Here is a 25,069-nt window from a genome sequence, read left to right on the forward strand (position 1 = left end):
TTTCTAATAGTTCCAGCTCATGATTATAACTAACTCGATAGGTACTGTCTTACAGTCTTACAGGTCCATATATTTTTCGCAATATTTTTCTATAAATAATAATAATAACAATAAAAAAAATGTATCCCAAACAATTAAGCGGTTATTATTTTTACACGGACTTTTCGAACAACCCTCGTAGTCAGTGAGCCAGCAATACAAGTGACTTCCAATCGTTTCAAGAATGTGAGTTGAGGTTAAGCTCAGCTGTTGGAAAATGAATTAATTTGTGTGAGAGGCGTAGCACTGAGATGTTCTTGTATCTCATACGTAAATAAATTATTGAATTTTTAGGAAATTATTACAGAACTTTTTTTGAATTATTATATGTATGTACAAGGTGGCGCAAAATTAATCACCTAATTTTGTTTTGTCATACCTTTCTGGCTAAATAATTACTTCTCTGTTTGTATGCCACCATTCGCAAATACAGGGTGGCTGATGAAAGCCGCTACCAAAAAAAAATTGAATAACTTTTTTTCTTTCTAAGTTATCTGTTCCGTTTTTGTTTTAATTTGCAGATTGATCTTTAAAATTTATTAAAATGGATAACTGGGACATGCAAACAAGAATTTGGATAGTCCGCCGCTATGACGCACTGGAGTCCATAGTTTTGGTACAGAGAGAGTACAGGCGGATGTTTGGCGGCGATCCCCCGAGCAGATGGACCATAATGAGACTGGTGAATAATTTTGCTGAGCAAGGAACAGTCACAAGAAGGCCTTATTATCGAAACCCACCAGTTCGGATGGAGGAAACGATCGCTGCTGTAGCTGCAGCTATACAAAGCAATCCAAGGGTTTCAACAAGAAGCTTATCTGCTCAACTTGGTGTCAGCCGATAGTCTTTGCAAACAATAATGCACAAAGATTTAGACTTATTTCCCTACAAAATTCAAATGGTTAACAAACTGAATGCAGCAGACTTGCCGATTCGCTTGGAATTTTGCCAGAAGATCCTGCAAATGGTGGAAGAAGACCAAAACATGTTAAACTGCCTTTTCATGTCTGATGAAGCCCATTTCGAATTAAACGGCAATGTGAACAAACAAAATTGTCGAATATAGAGTACTTCTAACCCACAGATACTCCACGAGACGGAATTGCATCCTCTTCGCGTGACAGTGTGGTGTGCGGTTTCTTCACGCTGTATTGTCGGGCCTTATTTTTTTGAAGAAAATGGTCACACCGTTACGGTTACTGGAGACCGTTATTTGAAAATGCTGAAAGAATTTTTCTATCCATAACTACGCCGAAAAAGAATTCCTTTCAACTCTGTGTGGTTTCAACAAGATGAGGCAACGTCTCACATAGCCCAGACTGTTATGACAGAGTTGCGACGAAAATTTCCCAATAAATTGATTTCAAGAAACTCCGAATTTCGTTGGCTCCCAGGTCGCCTGACCTTACTGCACCTGACTTTTTCTTGTGGGGTTTATGTAAACAAGAAGTTTATAAAACAAAACCAACAAATTTGGATGAACTAAAACAATCCATTCGGGCAACAATTGCGGCTATTCCTGTCGCAACTCTCAAAGCAGCAATGAACAACTTTTTACTATGATGCCGCACTTGTGTCAACGAGCATGGGGGGCATTTAAATTCAATTATTTTTAAAACTAGTTAAGCTACATTTAATAAAATTTAATGACCTTCAACTTGAAAAAAAATAAATGAATTCCATATACTAAAAAAAAAATTATTTGAGTTTCTTAATGTAGCAAAATTCATCAGCCACCGTGTAATATACATCTTACGAAAGGGTGAATAATTTTGCGCCACCTGGTATAAACATAAGAAACACTTTATTTAGCAATTATTTTAATATTCTTCTTTTCTTCTTTATTCTTTAGTATCAATTATATTTAACAGTGAAAAACTTCTTTTTAGGTGTCACAATTCTACTCTCGCTCACTGTCTTCCTCAACATGGTGGCTGAAACAATGCCCGCCACATCCGATGCCGTGCCACTCTTAGGTAAGCGAACATAATTTTCCGATTTTGATGTGCTTTGTAAGTGTTATTCTATGTTAAGTTACTGCGAGTCAAATGTAGCTAATTTTAGTTTGGAAGAAAATATTTAAAAATATATGTAAATCTAATATAAAAACTAGACAAAACTATTTGACAGATAATTTCAACGTTTTTCAGTTCTTTAAGAGAAAACACACTCATTAACATTAATCTGTATAACACCAGCAATGAATTTTCTCTAAACTGTTAACAAAACTTTAAACTAAATTCGTGAAACACCCATAATACTCAACTCTGCTACTCCACTACTCATCTTCACACAAGTAACAGCATCGTTTCCATGCTAAACGCGTACTTATGTTAATTTACATGTCCGCTTACATTACATGCACACAATAACATTTGCGAAACTCGTACTTATGTCAACTTACATGTACTCTCACATTACATGCGAACCATAAAATTTGCTATCGTTAACTGTCGTTCTCGCTGTAGTTTTGTCGTTGTACTATCATTTTCGTGTTTGGTGTGTTACCCGTTGAGCGTTGCGCAGACATCTGCGTCCAGCTACTATTAAATATATTCATGCCTTATCAAGCATTTCAACCAAAAAATATACTTACTATATTTAAAATAATATCGATGATTTTATAATATTAAAACTTTGACACGTTAAAAGTTAAAACTTTAGCAAATTAAAACAATCAACAGCTATGACAAATTTTTACTTGTGTGGCCGTTTCAAGCTAAGCGCCATCAGAAAATTGCAAAAACAAAATATATTGAAAATATGAAATAAACCACGTTAAGCTTGCTTCGCGCGACACAATGAGGCTGTTGAATACTAAAGAAGGAAATAATAAACAAAATAATGTGTTGCAATTATATGCGCCTTTTATATAAAACTCATATCAGCTAATTAATATGCACCGCCATTACATAAAAAAAAGAATACGAACAAATTATATTTAAATTTCAAACAATTCGTTTTATCTCAGCTCATAACTTCACTATAGCGGATAAAATCAGGATACGAAATTGCATTTTTAATTTAAATTATTTCTTATTTGTATGAATTCTCTTAAATATGGAAATTTGTTACTAAAAAATGATACAAAATTCTCATTACTCACTTGCATCTACTTTTTTGCTTTGAAACTTTTTATTCGACTTCATCGCAGAACTGCACATTTTCAGATTTTTTGCACGTTTATTAACTATAACTATTTCAATTTAAAATCAATATCAATGTGTGTCTTTAAATTGTAAAACTATAAATATATTTATATACTTATACTCTTAAAAAGACAATTAAACAAGCTATTAAATATCAATGAAAACCATTTGCCCAAAAAATGTGCACAAATTGAATTTAATATTATTGGCATTTAAGGGCGACAAATGTCTTTGGACACGACCACCTTACCTAACTAAAGTTCGACATATGAAAAAAGGCTTACTAAGCATATATGGATTATTTGAGTCATATTCCACGTAGACGAATAAATGAATCTCTAATCTCTACTGCTAAAGAATGCCCTGCCTGGCTGAATTCTTTCAGTCGAAGTTCTATAACTCCTTCAGCTTTCCTTTAATTTGCTTGAAATTTTCACAAAATTTTGACGTTAGCCTCTTTAAATTTGTGAAAAACACAAAAATCGGTTTTAAAAACAATATTACTCTAAGATCAAGATAGTACTCCCCAAGGCGTATCTATTGAAGGTACTGTGATTAGAGTAGTTGATTTCTTCTTCTTAATTTCGCTAGTAAAACGGAATGACGGAAATTTGTTATTGTGTTGTGAATGCGCGACAAACTAATTTTATCAAATTGTCATTCATTCCATTCTTTTATTATCTTTCTCTTAGCATTTCTAATTTTAAAAATTTTGTTGTTGCTCGAATGCCAGCATCTTGAATATATTCACTTTGGCACTTACATTGTAAAATATTCCAAGGCATCTATGAATGAGTAGAGGAAGAGGAAGGCCTCCTCTGCGTTGAAAAGATCAGGTGGAGAAGGACTTGGCTTCACTTGGTTTGTCCGCTTTGTTAAACTCGGCCAAAATCACATAAGCGATTATCGCGCCAATTAAGAAGAAGATCTAAGAATGCAACACCACAGCCAACCTACTTCTCTGTTATTAACTGTAGAAGAGTGGCGAAAGAGAAAACACTGAATGCCACTATTCATAGAGGCAGATTGTTTTCAAGTATGTGAACAAAGCTCATCAACCAATACGTTCGTATTAAACTGCTTGTAACCTATTCTGAGGGGCCTCTTGTCCTATTGGGGTGGCCGCAGTTCCCACCTCGTGAATTCTACAGCTGGTTCTTCGCTATATTTCTAGAAAGCTTCTGGGAAAATACGAGCATTTTGCAGTCGTCTGGTAGTGACTGTATGCTCAGATTTGGTACCGGACCACCTTTTTCTAAATTATCCACTTCACTGCACTGAGTATTTCAAAAACTTCCGAATGACAAACCGTTGGGTCAACAACCAGCAAGTACGAGAATCTGTCGAATTGCTCCAGACTTTATTGAGCTTTTTGTTGCTTTTTCGATATTTCAGCAGTATGCGAATATATTTCGTCAAATTTTCAAAAAAAAAGTATGCCCTACCACTCGATTGTTCTCTAAAAGGCAGACTTCCTCACAGGAACTACTTCTGGTACAAACTACGATGGATGTTTATTCAAAACTATATAATACCTGTTATGCGCTCCTGTCATCCAATACAATAAATCACATCATATCCCAAGATAGAATTCTATGGCCGGTGAAAAACTTTGAGCCATACAAAGCCGCCGGCCCAGATAGTATATTCCCTGTCATGCTGTGAAACACTTCAGAAACGAAGCCACTCCAGTGGCTGGAGGCCTTTTTCAAAAAAAGCCTTATGCTAGAGCCCATTCCAAAAAGCTGGAGGGGCTTAAGGTGATTTTTATCCCTAAAGCTGGTAGGCGCGGTCATGATACAGTGAAAGACTTCAGACCCATCAGCTTCTTCTTCTTCTTAATTGGCGCGATAACCGCTTACGCGATTTTGGCCGAGTTTAAAAAAGCGCGCCAGTCGTTTCTTTCTCGTGCTAACCGGCGCCAATTGGACACACCAAGTGAAGCCAAGTCCTTCTCCACCTGATCTTTCCAACGCAGAGGAGGCCGCCCTCTTCCTCTGCTACCACCAGCTGGTACCGCATCGAATACTTTCAAAGCCGGAGCGTTTGTATCCATTCGGACGATATGACCCAGCCAACGAAGTCGCTGGATCTTTATTCGCTGCGCTATGTCTATGTCGTCGTAAAGCTCATACAGCTCATCGTTCCATCGTCTGCGATATTCGCCGTTGCCAACGTGCAAAGGTCCAAAAATCTTACGCAGAATCTTTCTCTCGAACACTCCAAGCGTCGCTTCATCGGATGTTGTCATCGTCCAAGCTTCTGCGCCATACGTTAGGACGGGCATGATGAGAGTCTTGTAGAGTATTAGTTTTGTTCGTCGAGAGAGGACTTTACTGCTCAATTGCCTACTTAGTCCAAAGTAGCACTTGTTGGCAAGGGAGATTCTACGTTGGTCACCATTCAGGTCATTCCATTCAGAGTTGACCCATCAGCTTATCCTCCTTTATACTCAAAACTCTCGAGCGATTGTTGGATGTATATCTCAGAGAGAAGATTACTAGCACACCGATTTCACATTCCAACCTGCTTACTTCAAAGGAAAATCCACAGAGACAGCTCTTCATGAGGTTGTAAGTGCGATTGGGAGGAGCATAGAATACAAAGAATACTCACTAGTCGCCTTCCTCGACATAGAGGGGGCGTTTAACAATGTTAGCACAAGATCCATAATTAAGGCTCTTAATATGTTAGGTCTCATAGGTCTCAACGAATGGATAGAGAAAATGCTTAAAACTAGAATAATCATCGGTGAGGTAGGCAGCAGTAAATTAAAACGCTCTGTCCACAGGGGAACCCTTCAGGGAGCGGTCTTATCCCCTCTGCTGTGGTTATTAGTTATCAACAATATCAAATATCTACGAAATTCAACCGAAAGGGAATTAAAGTAGTGGCGTACGCGGATGACATAGTGCTCTTGGTATCAGGAATGTTTCCAACCATAATCAGTGAGATTATGGAAGGAGTTCTGGTATTACTCAGTAATTGGGCCACAGAATGTGGTTTAAGTGTAAACCAGAGCCAAACTTAACTGATGCTATTCACTAAGAAAACAAAGATACCAAACTTTAATCCCCCAAAACTAAACGGCGTTAGTCTTACGTTAACCCAATAGGCAAAATACCTAGGTGATATCTTAGATCCTCAAACTCAGCTGGAGGTCCAACGTAGAGTACAGGGTAAAGAAAGCGTATATATCATTTTACACGTGTAAGAGAATGTTGGGAAAAAAATGGGGTATCCAACCAAAACTATTCAATTGGTCCAACACAGCCATTGTAAGGCAAATACTAATATATGCGGCACTAGTCTGGTGGCCCGCAACAGAAAAGAAATACAACCAAATCTAGCTGAACAAGATACAAAGAACAGCGTGTATCTTAACTACAGGAGCGCTTAGCACCAGTCCTACTGAAGCACCTAACGTACTAACTCATCTGCTACCATTAGATTTACATATAAAAACAAACGCCACCTGCCGCCCGGTGAAACTCAGAGGCATAGGAAGTTGGACAACAAGGTCGTACGGTCACAGCAAGATCCTCCTACAGGGACCTCCTCTGCTCAAAAACAAATCAGTCCCCTACCTTCAAGAAAGACTTTACGGTACGTTTTCCACCGAGAGCCGAACGGAACAAAGGGAAGGTGATTGAAAGATACGACATTGGGGTCGGAGCTGGTTTAGGAGCTACTCAACTTATCTCAGTCAATTAGACTTCCTGACTATGCCAGCGTGTTCCAGGCAGAACTTTTAGCGATCAGAGCAGCATGGAAGCAGGAACTAGAATTACTTAGTCATCGACTTGAAATTACTCTGTTATGAGTTCCCGGTCATAGGAAGATACGGAGTAATGAGATAGTGAATGAGCTAGAAGAAAAGGTTTGACACTAGACACTAGGCACCACCTGTTATCCGTTCTGCTACTTTCAGATTGGTAAAAATTTCCGTTTGGAAAACAGTTGCCCTTCCTCCCATTGCGTAGTGGTACTTATATACCATCCAACTCCAGAACCTACGCCCTTCTTGGACCCATCGGTAAAGAAAATATGCGTCAAATTTCTTTGAATGCTGTCTGGATTACTTCATTGCTCACGCAATAGAAATTTGAAAACAAAAAATTATCTATCAACCCATGAAAGTTCCATCAAAATCGGTAGAGCGGCTTCGTAGGCTATTCGCTCAAACAGACAGAAGAAATTTGGCAGGTTTTATGCGCTTTTTGAACTTAAAGCAGCCTTTGCTTGAAAATCGCAGCTAAACTACTGGCCTTCGCGAAAGATTAGATTATATAAGCGACACAAAGTGAAAGTTCTTTAAATTTCTCGCTTCGTATGATTTATGCTGCTCAAATTAAATGCAAAAGTCTTTGCACCCCCCGCTCTTTTCATCTCGAAAGGCAGGCTTTTCATGTCGAACTTAAATGCCAACACATCAAAATTGTCCAAAATTTTATTAAACCAAAAAAGAAAAAACCATATTAAAGATGTATTTTCAACTAAACAGAGCTTTAAAAATTGTTGTTTTTGAATTATTTAAAAAGTAATGTTAACTTAATACATATTCACGAGTATTTACTTTGCCGCTCGCTCTTCTCTATATACCCCAGTGTTTAACTATTTAATAAACTTTGTTTACAAAATAAAAACATTCTTTAATTCCTCTTACAAATATATAAATGCAGCCGAGCTTTCTTATCGACATATTGTATCTGTATATGTACGTGTGCAGAGACTTTATAACATATTAATGTATATGTATTTGTGCGTTAAAAATTTGAAGTTTTGAAAAATTGTCATATCTACTCACCTTCATATCTCACTAGCATACCAGTATAAACATTTATCAAATATTAAGTAAATTTGTTGAAAAATTTAAAGTTGACAAACTCTTCTTAAAACAAGTCGGTTATTTGCTCTACTAATGTACATTTTTTGTATATATTTTTCTTTGTTCTTCTTCCTATTACATTTCTTCGCTAACTTAATTAACTCGCGACCCCCAAACTATCAACCAAACCACAACCACTGAATGCCATTGTTCCGCCACTATTAAATAATAATAAAAACTAACACGAAACACCGAATACCGCAATTCTAAATCATATTCCGCATATGTTTCTTAAATTTTTTTTGGAAATTGTGTAAAAACAAAAAAAAAAATCGCCTGAAAATATGAAATTCTATATATTTTGCACAACGAATCGCGACATTTTTTAATGAATAAATGAAAATAAATCGATTGCGGCAACAAAAATTAATGTAAAATATAAAAAAACAACACTAAACTTTTTTAAATGAATTATTCTACTGCGTTTTTCAAATATTGTTACAATTTTTTTTTTTTTCAAATTCGATTTTTAATTACTGAAAAACACCAAATCCATAAATGTCTTCACTCTGCACTTTTCAAACCGATAAAACTAAAACAATCAATCCTTCAAATAAACCAAACTGTCATTTCCAAAACCAAAAAATAAAACAAAAAAATGTTTTTTTAATATAAAACTCACACGCCCAACCAACCAACAGGTACATATTTCAATTGCATAATGTTTATGGTAGCTTCATCCGTTGTGTCAACGATTTTAATATTAAATTATCATCATCGAAATGCTGATACGCACGAAATGTCCGAATGGGTAAGTTTTGTTAATGCAACAACAGCAAAAACTACTACTACTACTACTCCTATAACAAGTACAAAAAACATTCATTCATTCAATCAGTCACTCGAAAGTGTCAACAAAATTTATTAGGAACCAAACTGCTTCAGCAAAAATGTATTGATATGTGTTAAGTAGTCGCGAAAACACCTAAAAGTATGCAAACTTGTGCGAAAGTATACTTTTCGCCTACTTTTTGTGTTTTTGCCTAAATGTATGCTTGTGTTTTGTGTTACACTGTGTTGAATTCAATTTGCTTTATATTGTTGTGCTCCTAGTGTACTTTTATTTTTTAACTTATTATTTTTTCACAGTATTACATTTTCTATTTCTTGTGGATGTTGTATCTCCAAATATTTTACTTTTAATAAAATTAAGATCAGAATTCTATAGGTTCAGGTTTATGTAGACACAGCCTTAATAAATGCATTAAGTTCAGCGCACAAAAGTATGCAATAATATCCAGCCGCATTAATCATTTACGATAGATAGGCAGACACTTTTTCGCTTCACGCTGCCACTGAATTGCTATTTCAGACTTCCAACGAAATAAAAATAGAAGGTCATGGTTATGCGAGTAACGCTATTTGCTTAATATTATATTTCAATCGGCTAACACACCTACATTCTATTCCTGACTGGCTAGTGACTTAACAAAACCTTACAACCATCGAAGATTAGATGAAATAAATCATCCGTGGGTCTCATCAAACGGGACGTTTACCCGTTTAAATCCCCTGATCTCCGAAATTCTCATCAGGCGGAACTGATAAAATGTGATGATCTGGGTACTTACTGCTAATTCTCGGCTTAACTTCAGCTTAATCGATTAACTGCTCAGGGCGGCAAAAGCCCATCACGAGCTTACGGGTAAAATCACATAATATTATAAGTTCAGTACGAAGCTTCATCAATATCTATTTTGTTACCTCTCTGATATAATATACTTGTGTCAGCGCTTTCACTAACCATTCATTCTCATATGCTTTTGGCCCAATTTTGTGCTCTTCCGCTTTCTAATACTTGTACGCTACTAATCGCAGACCTCTCTTTTAAGAGCAATATTGCTATTTTTTTAGATAGCCAAATTGTAATCCAGGCACTGGATTCGGTTCCATCATCACTGAACTGGTGGAACGAGTCAGGAGCAACCTGAGCCTAACCTTAATCTGCGTCCCGGGACATGGCAACATTGATGGAAACGAAAAAGTGGACGAGCTGGCAAGAGCCAACATTCACGCAGAATTGGCATTCACCCCACTGGGATGCTACATATGAAACTGAAGAATATCTACAGACTCACGGCAGCGATATGTGACTTCTGGTCCATAAGGGAGCATGCAGCCAAAATGGGTATCCCTTGCAATATAAACTGGCATAGTTGTAATTAACCGGAGGCACGAGAAACTATCATCCACTTCTGCTGTGAATGCACTGCCCTATGAAAAGCGATTATGTTAACACTTGCTAAAACGGTTTTTGAAAGCCTTGAAGAGCTGGCTGGTGTAGATGTAAAAAAACCTTATCAATTGCACAGACTGGATATAGTCGTGTAGGAATAACCCGTAAAGCTTGTTGGTAGCGAGGATGTGGCAACAAAGTGATGCCGAAGCGCTAGCTGGATTCTCGGAGGATAACCAATTCAACCTAGCAACCAAGTTCCCTTAAGAGCGTCCCAGTTATGTGCACATTTTTCTCAAATATTGACTTTTACAGAAACTCTACTTTTCAGTCAATCTCAAGTAGATTTCCTCCTTAAAACGTCTGACTTAACTAGTCGGTGGCCGACTCACAACTGTCCCACTAAGTAGAGTGCGCGTGCCACCTTGAAAGCCAAAAGATTTGCATATGATTACTCCCATTCCAGTAAGACAACGCACCGATTTGAGTACGGAAAACAGCAACTCAATTAGGGTTCCAAATGTGCCACATCAGTCGAGCTAGTGCGGTTCACAGGAACTTGGAAGCTTTCAGGCCACATTGTGGCAAGTTTTGGATTAAGATTTTAATTTCTTGTTATTTTATTAAGATCAAAATTAGCTCAAACGAAACTCTGAGGCAGTGAAACCCCTTCGGTAGGGCTCTGGAAAGTCATAATTTTTGGAAAAGCCCCGTAAATAATGCTAGAAATTGGTTCTGCAATTACTAATTTATTTGATTTTGCATAGCAAATCTGCAATACTTAGAATAAGTGATATGAAGCTTTTCTGGGATAAATGTATTTCAAATTAGATTAGTTTCATTCTATTTTTGTGTTAGTAATCCAGTCTTATATTAACAATTCTTTTGATTCTTTGGTGACCAGAAGCTGACACTAATTTTATACGAAGACGAATAAACTTGCCGTAATAATTAGTTAAGAATCGCATTGCGTATGCATGGAAAACTGCCTTCAAATCCTTGAATCTCAGATGAGATTATAGTGGATTCCACTCTTGTAATATCCCGCAACAAGCTTCCACTGGTACTCTGCTGATTAACCGAACTCTTGCTGGATTTATTAAATTAAAACGAGTACCATAAAGGAGTTAATAACTAACAGATAGGCGAGTGTGTCCAAAAACTCAGGCACTTTCCGAGAATAATAAAATCCGACACCAATTCTCCTGTACTGCATACTTCCAGGCGCGCCACTGCAACTGGCATAGGATTCTGATTACAAAAGCCACTTCAGTCCGCCGATGTAGGCTGCTTGTTTTCTTGTACTCGTACTTATTATTTATTCCATATTTTACTTCACTCAATTTAATTTCATTATTTCATATAATTTTTTAATGTCTGCCTACTGCCGTTATTATGATTATATATTTTTTTGTATTGTTGTTATTGTTAGACATATATTTACATAGTATACGAAATCAAAAGAAGAAAATGAAATTCATCGCTGCCATTAACGAAAAAAAAAAAAATACAAAAAAATCGCTCGCTATTGTGTGTGTGTATTTTTTGTGTGTTGTCGTTAAACGTCCACTGCCTACTATAAATGTAATTTATGTAATGAAAAATATCGTAATGTTGATGTTGGGCCCCGTTCAGTGAAAAAATAAGAATAAAATGTAATAAAAAAATGCGAAAAAAATTACAAACCTTAAATCGTGTGTTTGTGTGTGCTTAAGTCGCCGCTTTGTAACGGTGTGTGTATGTGTGTGTGCGCACACTCGTTGGTGGGTGTGCGCGCCCAATGCAACACAGCCTGTAGCAACACCACTGTAGTTCTAAAAAACACTAATCAATAGCTTCTCCACACAGCTAAAAATTTACCTACTTTTGGTGTGTTCATCTGCTTAAAAAATACTTAAATATGCAAAATAATACTAATTTTTATTTTTGAGTTCACTGTGCTTGCATTTCGTGTTTGTGTTACGCAAGCATAACACAAGGCGTGCTGACCTTTACTCACACACTGACTTTGCTTGTACTTTTTGTGCTTCATTATACTAATTCTACTACTCAGCATTTCGTAGTTAGATTATCTACTAAATACGCTTATGTGAATACTACTTAATTATGTAAAAAATATATACTAATTCTTTGTTATCTGTATTATACTATTATTTATTTTAGTGGTATTTAAAAACTTTTTTGACTAGCATTTAAAAGTTTTCTGAAGCCTAAAAAATTTCGGTCGTAGTCTAAGCTTGACGTCGCTCAATTTATCTGCCCTAATGCGCGTTCCACCTACATGAAGTATGTCTGGTCGTCCTCTTTCAATTATTTGGCAACAAGGGACTTTTTCGATCGTATTTTGTTTCACTTAACCCTTTTTATTGCGCCATCCAAAAAATCCAAATTTTTGTCTGAGTATTTATTTTAGGACCAATAACAATACAAATAATTTTTTTTTTTTATTTTTTTTTGTTAAGTGCTTCTTTTTAATGTTGCCATATGGCAACAAATGTTTTGTATTCGTTTCAATCGCAAATAAACTTCTTCTGCAATCTAATGCAAGTTAACAGCTTACGAGAAATTTGTTGCCATATGGCAACAAGCTTAGTTTTAAAAATTAGCACAGCTTTTAAAGCTGCGAGCGAAAAAATATTTATATGCCAAATGACAGATTGAACATTTTTCTATATACTTTATTCAAAAATTGTTGAAAACATTTGCCCAAAATGCCTCAAAAATCTAAAAATGCAAGATACAAATTTCAGAGTGAAGTGCTTTATGCCAGAAGGCTTTCTTTAAAAATGTTGTATTACCGATATATAATGGGCGGTTATTATTTATTTTATTTCTGTTTAACCATTAAACTTCAAATTTTGAAAATATGTAACAAAAAAGTTGATATTTTTTTCAAGAGAGTGTTGACGGCCTTTTAAAGTTTACTGTTGCCATATGGCACCAATATCGCGAAAGGGTTAGCACTAAAGATATATTCCGATAGATCCTCGACACGAGTTCTAAGGACAAGACCTCCCCACTACACCCGCTGTATTCAAGTATTATTTACCATTCAACTGGCATTCAGTTTTGCGCAGAATTCATCACTAAAATCTAACTTTAATAATGATGTCATAAGATGTCGAGAATACATCTTTGCATCCTTCGATGATACTCAGTTTTTCCTCATCGGCGTATAAATGATTACATATTCTCAAAATATAAATTTATACAGGCTGCGTACGGTATTTTTTCACACAACATTAACTTATTAAATATCTATAAAATGATATGAAATTTCCACTAGCTACAATAATCTTCTCGATTCAAGTGCGGAAAAGATTGCATGTCCGAATCAAATGCTCTTTAATCATATTGATCATAAAGGTATTAATTTCAGCCTTCAGAGAAGAAATTATATTATGAGGATGCTGATTGGTTTCCCCTGCTCAACTATGCCTCTTACGTAGTAGTCCAGGGAATTAATGTCAGGCAATGGTTTGAGGACATGGAATTTTTCAGCCGCAATCTTCCGTCGCCTTTGCTTCGTGTGAAGGAGCAGAGTCTTACTGAAAGATAAATAAGCTATATAAGCGTACACTATCTATCCAGAGTCTCCCTACTGTTTAAAGAACCCCGCTATATACAAGAAAATTCGATCAAAATGCTTGACTAAAACTAGAAACTTAGTGTTCATGGCAAACAGAACCTCTGTAGGATTGGAACATAGCCATCTGACATTTCTGCGGTTGGTTTTTTGGTATTGGTCAAAAATTTGTTCGTCAAAAAGAAACCATAGCATCTCTTTGTATAAAAGACGTTTTAATTGGACAACTCACTACTCTTGCATTTGACCGGACATAAATTGTCTTCTGCACACATCGTACCACATTTGTACCGTAGATCTTAATGGACAACTCGACGGATAAGACTCTAAGCAACAACAAGCTCCCTCGCAAATGCCCTCATTGATATTGATGGGTCCTCGTCAATGATTGCCTGCACTTGTTGAATAAATTCTGCAGATCGAACAGTATCAGAAGGTTCTTCGTGTTTTGCATTTTGCAACAGATTTTGCATCGCCGGCAAACCTTATGAACGAATGAACGGGTGCACTTAAGAGAATTAGTTATTTCTGAATTGTTGTGATTTTCACATTCAGTGACGATAGGTGCGTGTCTCTTCATATCTCTTATCTCAAAAAGAGCTAAAAGAAAAATAATGGCTTTGGAAGTCAAAAAAAAGATTTCAAACTCGCAACTTAAACTGAGGAATAATGAAAATATATACTTAATTAAACCATAAGCTTACATATAACTAAATTAATAGATAGAGTTCAATAGTACAGCAAATTCGAGATCTAATCAAAATCACACAGTGTGCGTTCAATAGGGGCATTGGTTGTGAACTTATTTAGATATAAAGAAGAATCATTTTTGGAGGTGTAAGAAAATGAATATTTGAAACAAAATTTGGCAATTAATCAGTCACCCTTATTAACAAGATTGCAAGATTTCTTAGAGTAAGAGTAGCACCAAGAAATCTTAGTACTATATTTAATACTTTCTGCAACACTTCATGCCGGAAATGCGAGAAAGTTTGAATGAGGTTTTCGAAATAGTATAAACCGACTACTATTTCGAAAAATCTTATTCAAACTTTCTCGCATCTTTGAGACTTTGAGTTCTCAGTAATGTTGAAGTAATAAAGATGGCGGTTGTCGTGTCATTCCTGCGCAACTGATTTAGCATTAATCACCACGAATCTTTCATTCCTACGATAGTCGATTCTACGTGACCGGAATGAACCGGATTTATATTCGGCCGAGAACTTATCACTCCAGCACCATTCCTCGGACATGTATGGAAAATATTTGTGATATAACATCACAAATCTCTATCTTTGCCGCTGTGTTGTCTGTCGTTACAGGTTGCTTACTGAGTTTGCTGTCTTGTTACCTTGAGTACCAATGTATAAGTCCAGAATTTCTTAATAACCCTATTTTCTCCTCATTTTGCTTCCACCTTTTATTAGGTGTTTGGCCGAGCTCCTCCTCCTATTTGTATTGTACGTTTTGATGTTTTTCCAGAAATAGAAGGTCTTATAGTTTCAAGCCGACTTCGAACGTCAGATGGTTTTTATGAGGAGCCTTTTCATGGCAGAAATGCACTCGGGGGCTTACCATTGCATGTCGTTGGCGATCGCTGTTAGAAAAAACTTTTTTTATTATGTGATATTCATTCACGGATATTCGGACCTGTGCTTTACCGAATATTAGTCACGCACCAACCCATTCGGCTACGGCGGCCGCCTATGTCTCTTACTAGGCTCATTGTATTTTATTCATTCTCATTCAACTGAATTATTTACCAGGATAGCTGGTTGTGCGTTGGGTTTGGGACCCGCCACTTAAAAATCCCCCCCAATGAAAAATTTAAAAAAGCCTCGGATGAGACCTCCCTATACTGATGACGACCCCTGCAAACGAACTAAGGACTATGATTTCCCCTTAATGGGGAAGGTGCCTCTGCCCGGCTGGTTGATGTCCTCGTGAGAGTAAAGGCTGACATCACTGCCATCCAAGAGATGCGATGGACGGGGCAAGGAAAGAAAACCATAGGACCTTGCAACGTCTACTACAGCTGCCATGTAAAGGAGCGAAAATTCGGTGTCGGATTTGTTGTGGGAGAGAGACTTCGTCGCCAAGTACTGTCGTTCACTCCGGTGGACGAGCGTCTCGCAACAATCCGCATCAAAGCCCGTTTTTTTAACATATCGCTAATTTGCGCCCACGCCCCGACGGAAGAGAAGGACGATGTGACCAAAGATTCCTTCTATGAGCGCCTGGAACGTTGCTATGAGCGCTGCCCCCGCCACGACATAAAAATCGTGCTTGGCGACTTCAACGCCAGGGTGGGCAAGGAGGGAATTTTTGGTCCCACAGTCGGAAAATTCAGCCTGCACAACGAAACATCCGGTAACGGACAGAGGCTGATCGACTTCGCCGGGGCCCGAAACATGGTAGTCTGCAGCACCAGATTCCAGCATAAGAAGATTCACCAAGCCACCTGGCACACGCCTCTGTGCAGCAAAAAACGTACATCTACCTACGCAAAGAATGTTCGACATCGAAAAGCTGCAATCACAACAGACAGCCAGAAGATTCGCCACTCGACTCTCACTCCTGCTCTCAGAGAGTACTGCCCAACAAACCGGCATGCACGAACAATGGAGCAGCATTTCTCGTTCTCTACGTACCGCCGCCGAAGAAGAAATCGGATTCCGGCGAGCCCGAAAAAACAATTGGTACGACGAGGAATGTCATGCTGCCGCAGAAAGAAAGGATGCCGCCTATAGAGCTACGCTGCGATCGGGCGCAACGCGAGCCATGTGGGATCGCTACAGAGAGCTGAAAAAGGAAGAGAGACGTATTATCCGAAAGACGAAACGAGAGTCCGAAATACGTGAGTGCGAAGAGCATGAGATGCTGGCCAATAGGAACAACGCCCGAAAATTCTACCAGAAAGTTCGGCGGCTTACAGAAGGTTTTAAGACCGGGGCGTTTTCCTGTAAGAACAAAGACGGCGAACTGGTGACTGACGTACCGAGCAATCTTAAATTATGGAGGGAACACTTCTCGAACCTATTAAATAGTGACAGCTGCGCATGTCACCGAGAAAGTGAAGATCCCGATACCCCAATCGTTGACGACGGAATTGTCGTTCCGCTACCCGATCATGACGAGGTGAGAATAGCGATAAAGCGGCTAAAGAACAACAAAGCCGCGGGCGCCGATGGACTGCCGGCTGAGGTATTCAAACATGGCGGTGGGGAGGGGTGCATGCAGTGGGGGTAAGGTGCATGCATCAGCTCCTATGTAAAATATGGTCGGATGAAAGCATGCCTGCCGATTGGAATTTAAGTGTGCTCTGCCCAATCCATAAGAAGGGCGATCCTGCAATTTGTGCCAATTACCGCGGGATTAGTCTTCTAAATATCGCCTATAAGGTTCTAGCGAGCGTATTGTGTGAAAGGCTGAAGCCCACCGTCAACCAACTGATTGGACCTTATCAGTGTGGCTTCAGACCTGGAAAGTCTACCATCGACCAAATATTCACAATACGTCAAATCTTGGAAAAGACCCATGAAAGGAGAATCGACACACACCATCTTTTCGTCGACTTCAAAGCTGCATTCGACAGTACGGAAAGGAGTTACCTGTATGCCGCGATGTCTGAATTTGGTATCCCCGCAAAACTAATACGGCTATGTAAGATGACGTTGCTCAACACCAGCAGCGCCGTCAGAATTGGGAAGGACCTCTCCGAGCCGTTTGATACCAAACGAGGTTTCAGACAGGGTGACTCACTGTCGTGTGACTTCTTTAACCTGATGTTGGAGAGCATCGTACGAGCCGCAGAACTTAATCGCTCAGGCACAATATTTTATAAGAGCGTACAATTGTTGGCGTATGCCGATGATATCGATATCATCGGCCTTAACAACCGCGCTGTTAGTTCTGCCTTCTCCAAACTGGATAAAGAGGCAAAGCGAATGGGTTTGGTGGTGAACGAGGACAAAACGAAGTACCTCCTGTCTTCAAACAAACAGTCGGCGCACTCGCGTATCGGCTCCCACGTCACTGTAGACAGTTATAATTTTGAGGTTGTAAAAGACTATCTAGGAACCAGTATTAACACCGATAACAATGTCAGCCTTGAAATCCAACGTAGAATCTCTCTTGCCAACAAGTGCTACTTCGGACTAAGTAGGCAACTGAGCAGTAAAGTCCTCTCTCGACGAACAAAACTAACACTCCACAAGACTCTCATCATGCTCGTCCTAACGTATGGCGCAGAAGCTTGGACGATGACAGCATCCGATGAAGCGAGGCTTGGAGTGTTCGAGAGAAAGATTCTGCGTAAGATTTTTGGACCTTTGCACGTTGGCAACGGCGAATATCGCAGACGATGGAACGATGAGCTGTATGAGCTTTACGGCGACATAGACATAGCGCAGCGAATAAAGATCCAGCGGCTACGTTGGCTGGGTCATGTCGTCCGAATGGATACAAACGCTCCGGCTTTGAAAGTATTCGATGCGGTACCAGCTGGTGGTAGCAGAGGAAGAGGAAGGCCTCCTCTGCGTTGGAAAGATCAGGTGGAGAAGAACTTGGCTTCACTTGGTGTGTCCAACTGGCGCCGGTTAGCACGAGAAAGAAACGACTGGCGCGTTTTTTTAAACTCGACCAAAATCGCGTAAGCGGTTATAGCGCCAATTAAGAAGAAGAAGAAGATGGTCAATGAGTGAATTTCGTGCAAAATAAGTAGGCCTTGAAATAAATGAAGGCAAAACAAAATATCTGAAGGTCTCCAGCAGCGAAGAAAACGAAGTCCTGAAAGCATCCAAATCGGGGCATTAACCTTTGCAGGTGTTCAACACTTCAAATATTTGGAAGTATTAATAAAAAATGACAACAGTAGTTACGACACAATATAAGACAGAATAATGGCAGCAAACAAAGCATATTACGCCCACACGAAATTGCTGAAGTCCAAACTGCTCACACGTGAATGTAAACTCCGCCTCTACTAGTCAATAATACTACCGGTGCTGTCCTACGGCTGCGAGTGCTGGACATTGACAAGCAAAGACAAAAGTAGCTTAAGAGTTTTCGAACGAAAAGTACTCCGAAGGGTGTTTGGCCTCATGCGCCGCAAACATACCGAATACGCTACAACGATGAGTTGCTAAACTTATGCCAGGGAGAAGACGTCGTGAAATACATTACATCCCAAAGGCTTCGATGGTTAGGGCACACTGTGCGCATGGAAGACAGCCGCCCCCAAAAATCTTTTTTATCAACGAATTGTCTAATGACTCGAGCCCGAGGACGTCCCAGGTTAACCTGGCTTGACCAAGCCATAGCCGACCTGAGAAAGCTACGAATTAGGAGCTGGAGATCTGTTACTACGAACCGTGCAAATTGGAAGAGGATTGTGAATGAAGCTAAAGCTCAACCTTAACTGTAATCGCTACTTGATGATGATGATGGTCAATGAGTTCATGAAAAAAAGAAGAAATGTGAGATTAAATGTGAAACAACTCATGCTTTTCAATAGATTCTTCTTTGACCCTTAACCGCATAGCAGGTCTTTGATATTTCTCTCACACCATAGCCATACCCGAATAGCTCTTGAATATCATCAAAAAGGTTTTATTTTCAGTGATGTTCCTTTTTCATTAAAAAGTATAGTATGAAGAGAGGAAATCTATACTTTAAAGAGGGATTCAAAGGCACACTTGCGTGAGGCAGCCATCACAGTAAGACTCTTGTGAACGGTCGTATCGTCTTTCAAAATATGTAAACACAACTCCTTTTCTTCTTTTATCCCGTAAATACTGGCATGTTTGTCTTAATAAACAAATAATGGCATGTCTTCTGAATCCTAAAGGGGGGCCTCTACTGTAAAACTTAAAAAAAATCGATTTTTTACTTTTTGTTGAAACATACTCAGAAACAACTCCAGAATGTTCCATGAAAATCTTAAAAAGAAATCTTGAATAGTTTTCAAGTTATAAAAGTTTTAGCAAAGCAGGTATAAACTGAGCGCTCGAGCGGTTTACGGTCATATGCGCTTGATCAAGAGATAAGACGTTCCCTACTCCACAATCGTCGTGAGAAGAAAAAGGTTAAACGTCGCTCTGAATCCACCCACGAAGCCCGAAAAGCTCGTACAGAGGCTCTTCTTGAAGAGGATAATGAAATATTAAGAGCAGACGAAATGTTATATGGGGCAGGAATAGCTGATTAAGCTGTAAGTATGAAAAATTGTTTAAGCGTGTTTTTCTCGAAACCACGTTTTCAAAATTGCCCACATCACAGCTCCGTGAAAAATTAACATATCAAGCTCAATAACAATATTTACTAGTTTTTAAAGCTATGGTGGGAAAAAATTTATTATTTATAACCCCTTTTTTAATAACAAAATGACAACAAAAAAATGTCGATTTTTTAAAAAACTTCAAAAATTTTACAAAAAATTTTTTTTTCTGCAAGTAATAGGCTTAACAACTAAAAATAATGATATATAATAAAAAAAATTTGGTTTTTTTCATTTCAGATTTTTTTTAACCCTGCAGTAGTCGCGCGGTCTACATATGTAATCCACCATTGTTAAATTTTAAATTTCTTGAAAATCGTGCATCGATTTCATCGGAGATTTTTGCTACTTGTAACTAACAAATTGAGAGTCACTCTCAGTTTTCCGCTGTTAATTGTCGCATGCAGTTGTGTCGCTAGAGGTTCGTGAAATTCATGGTCTACATATGTATGCCGCGCGACCGATTACGTAAGTATTTTAAATTAGGTTTTATGCTAATAGCTAGTTATACTTTGTAAATAAAAGTGGACTTTTGGCATAATTTTTCATTTTACAATTTTGTGGAACTTTTCTTATAATATTTACATATGTATGCTGCTCTGCTGAAATGACTTTGGACGAACAACTCTTGTCCTTCAGGGGGCGTTGTACTTTTCGGCAGTATATTCCAAATAAACCTGCTAAGTATGGACTGAAAGTTTTTGCACTTGTAGATGTTCATTACATATACACCTATAACTTAGAAATTTACGCCGGCCAACAACCCAAAGGTCCATTTCGGTTAAGCGACGAGAGATTTGATATCGTGATGAGAATGGTGCAACCAATTTTGAATAGACATATCATATTACTATGGACAATTGGTTTTCCTCTCTGAAAATAGCAAAGCAATGATTTGATAATGGAATTACAATGGTTGCTACCGTTCGAAAAGATAAAAGAGAAGTTCCCCGGGAATTTAGAATTGCCTCTAACAATATGCTCCTCAAAATCACTCACTCTCCATATACTCTGATTTCTTATGTACCAAAAGCCAACAAAATAGTAATAGCCATGTCTACAATGCACAACGATACAGCGATTGATTCTGACACCGGAGATCAACGAAAGCCGGAAATAATAACATACTATAATCGCACTAAAAATGGCGTTGATCTGGTTGACAAGATGTGTTCTCTTTATGACGTATCTAGGAATTTGAGAAGGTGGCCGCTGACTAAGTTCTATAATCTTGTAAACCTCAATGCTCTCAACGCATTATGCATTTACACTGCAAACAGTAACTATGAATCTGTCAAAAGGCGTGATTTTCTCATAGACTTAGCCTTGTCTTGGATGAAACCACTGGCTCACCAAAGATTAACACTTACCACGCTACCTAGAACACTGACATTTAAAATAAAAGACTTCTTGGATCTTCCACAAGTTGTAAGTCATCAAGGTCCAACGCACAATAACTACGTCGGTCGTTGCTACGATTGTGGAAGGGCCCTTAATAAAAGCACCCGTAAAGTGTGTAACGTTTGCAATAAATTCATTTGTCCTGATCATTCCAAGACTGTATGTTCGTCATGTTTCGAAAACAATTAAAACATCTCAATTATCTTCTGGTTATTTTATATATATTTTATACTTTTGTGAAGTATCTTAATTTTTTGTTAAAAAATGAAGTTTTGGTTTTTATTTATTTTATGTAAGAACAGAAAGTTTATTTATGTTATTTTTGATTAATATTAATAAATTAAACAATAACAAGAATACTTAAAACAAAAGCAATGGAAGAATTAAATATTTATCTTTTGTATTTTTAATTTTAAAATGGATTACATATGTAGACCGCGCGACCAATTACGTCAGTTTTAAGGGCGCGACTACTGTAGGGTTAAATGCGCGACAGTGTGGGCAGATTTCAAAACGCGTTTCGGGGGAGCGGCTGTACAGCTGCCATTTTGAAATGAAAATAAATTTAAAAAATTTTTTTGTACACTCAAGACCTGTGTTTATGTAACCCTAAACTTTTTTTACTAATTAAATTAATACAAGTATGAAAACAAAATCCATGAAAATTTGATTTTTACAGTAGAATCCCCCCTAAAAGAGAGGAGTATGCGTATAAAAAATTCATAAATGCAGTCCCTAAAATTTTCCCTATTCTTCTGTTAACATGCAAAAACTAGCGGCAACATACGATGCGCTATTGCCACTGAAGCGGTGTGTGCATTCGCGACACCAATCATGCCTAGGGGCATCACTTTCCTTGACTGCTGCCAATATTGATCGCAATCAATTGACTCAGCTTGCTTTAATAGACTGCGCATCAAATATATCGCAGTTTTTCTTTTACAAGTGTGCTCGTAGGCAGAAGACATTAGTTTCATATTTCCAAGAAAATCAATCTAATCGGTCTGTATGGGATATTTTGTTATTTCAACATACCAAATAAATTGTAAAAATATACCAAACAACTTTTTTAAAAAAATTATATGTTGGAGAGCTGCAGGCTCGGTTTGATGGCTTGAATTTCAGTTTACAAGAAAGAAACTCTAAAAAGCTTTACCTGCGTTTAAAGTTCCAATATTTTATATTATTTTTTTATACCGTTGCAATAAAGTAGTAATTGCTCAGCAGAGTCTTCATTCAATATTTATGGATACGTACGCATCGATTACATGCAATAATTAATTATAAAAAATCGCTTCAAAACATCAATCTCCCATTTGCTGATGACGAAAATTAAGCCGCTGACAGCGAAATGCATGCAATTAAATTACACGCAATTATTTATGCAAAATTGATTGTTAAAAAATGCAGAAATGCCAGACAACAAAAAGTGCTTAAAGCCAGCAGGCGCTGGCTTTATGGGATTTGCGTATACTCGCATATACAGTATGTCAAAAAAATGTCGGCAATTGGTAAATATGGCAAAAAATATTTAGTATTCCTTCAAAGTGCTCAAAGAGCCCTTCCAAAATAATGCACTTAGAACAAGGAGAAATATAATCGTCAAACAACTTTTCAGTTTAAAAAAGCGCAAAAATGTCAGTTGGAGCTACATTAAGTCAGCGCGGTGGTTTTTCCATGATGTTTGCTGTGCGTTTAACCTGCAATTCGATGACCTGTTGAGGCGGCACAGGATCTCCAGATGTTTCTTTCACAAATCTGTCATTTTTCGACAAGTTTATACATCATTTCAACTTTTTTTGAGTCTCGACATATCTGGTGGCTTTTAACTTATCAATTCCCGATAACTTTTTTGACAGAATATACCTTTTATGAGGGTGGAGGTAGTTATAAGCACGCGCTTGCTATTTCACGGTGCAATTAATTATTGTAATTAAGTAAGTAAGAGCGACAAAAATAGGGCAGAAGTCAAAAGAACTCGAAAAGTTGTACATTGACAAACACTTGGTGTAAAAAATTGTAAATTTACGTACAAACAGCAAACAACAACGGAAGGCAATCAATATGCGGTAAGCCATAACGAACTTTTTTGCGAAGTCACCTGCATTTATGTACATACATACATATATCTATCACGCAGAGGAATCCATCACTTTGTAGCAAAGAAGAAAAAATTATAAAAGCGCAATACAAACAAGTATGCACATATACATACATATAAAATGCAAATTGTATGTTGCCGACACAGGCGGCAGCTGCACACAAATTACACAATACATTGGATATTTTGCCCACGCTGAGGGTAATGATAGTTTAACTTTGAAGAGGAGTCATGCAAGAATTTCTCTACTCAAATGTATTGACTTTTGTATGCGTAGACAGTATGCAGGCGCAAATGACACCAATTGAATGCATTCCAAAGTAATATTAATTTTTTATGTGATATCTTTTTTGCGAGCATATCCACGAGCTCTGCATGTGTCAGCAAGGGCTGGTCATTCTTACATATTAGTGCTTTAAATGTAAACTGAAACTTTAACTTTAAATCTTTTGGTTTCAACTAAAAATAGTAAAAAAAGAAAAATCAAAAATATCAACATGTCCCGAAAAAATTAAAGATAAATAGGTTTGAATATTATTTACTAGCAAACATACACTCGGCATACTCTGCTCTGCCGTTAAAACAAATACCATCCGTATTCAAAATAATACCCCCCTCCATTTAATACATAAATACTCGACGAAACCTCTTTTATGGAAGAACGTGTTCAACTATCTTTGCAAAAAAAAATCTCCCTAATCAATGCTTTTAGCGCCTTATAATACAGGGTTTTCCAATAAGGGCGGGTATATGTTGAAATGGAATAAAATGACGTTTGCTGTGTGGCACGTAGCGACGTCCTGCTGGAACCATATGTCGTCTAGGTCCACATGGTTCAATGTGGGCCATAAGGAATTGGAAGGGCCACCACGTCTACCGAAAAATGGGCGCAATGCGCGCAACGTTTGCGTTAATGAACACTCATTTTGTTTTATCATTTGAACGTGCTGTTCAATCGTGTAACTTGCCATGATGATTTGGCATAAACAACTGAATAGTAAACAAAAGATTTGACAGATGTCACCAAAACAAAATGGCTGCCACAGGGCGCCAAAATCGACCCGGATTCATGTAAGGATTCTTGCCTAACCCTGAACTATCATACAAGTTCATCAGTATCTGGAATTGCTTAAACTGTTACAATAACAACAATAGGTTCTTATTTGACTACTTTTGACTTATTGGAATCACTCCCATGTTATTTTTAAACTAATGGCCCACAGTCAACAGAAAACTAAAAACGAATTCTTCCAATTTTTGGCTGTACGCTAACTAAATACAAGTTATTACCAAATTCCAATCAACTGTTTTTAATTTGTGGGTCGAACGTGGGAAAACTAACATAAAAATAGATAGTTGATGTCATGAAATGTGAAGTAACTCAGTGAAGTGGGCATTGCTGCATAGAAAAGTTCATTTAAAATGCACGGATATTTAAATTTAGAAAAGATT

At 37.8% G+C, this 25,069-nt stretch overlaps 1 protein-coding gene across 1 annotated transcript in view; it reads left to right on the forward strand.

Annotated features, from left to right (window-relative positions):
* Positions 1-25,069, forward strand: part of LOC129247286 (uncharacterized) — a 236,754-nt gene that overhangs the window by 182,022 nt on the left and 29,663 nt on the right. Inside the window, exons 7-8 of the mRNA XM_054886346.1 lie at positions 1,929-2,015; positions 8,718-8,827. Of these exons, the coding sequence (XP_054742321.1) occupies positions 1,929-2,015; positions 8,718-8,827 (197 nt within the window). The remainder of the gene's footprint in view (positions 1-1,928; positions 2,016-8,717; positions 8,828-25,069) is intronic.

Source organism: Anastrepha obliqua, chromosome 5 (genome assembly GCF_027943255.1).
Source record: "Anastrepha obliqua isolate idAnaObli1 chromosome 5, idAnaObli1_1.0, whole genome shotgun sequence".
Taxonomy (NCBI): domain Eukaryota; kingdom Metazoa; phylum Arthropoda; class Insecta; order Diptera; family Tephritidae; genus Anastrepha; species Anastrepha obliqua.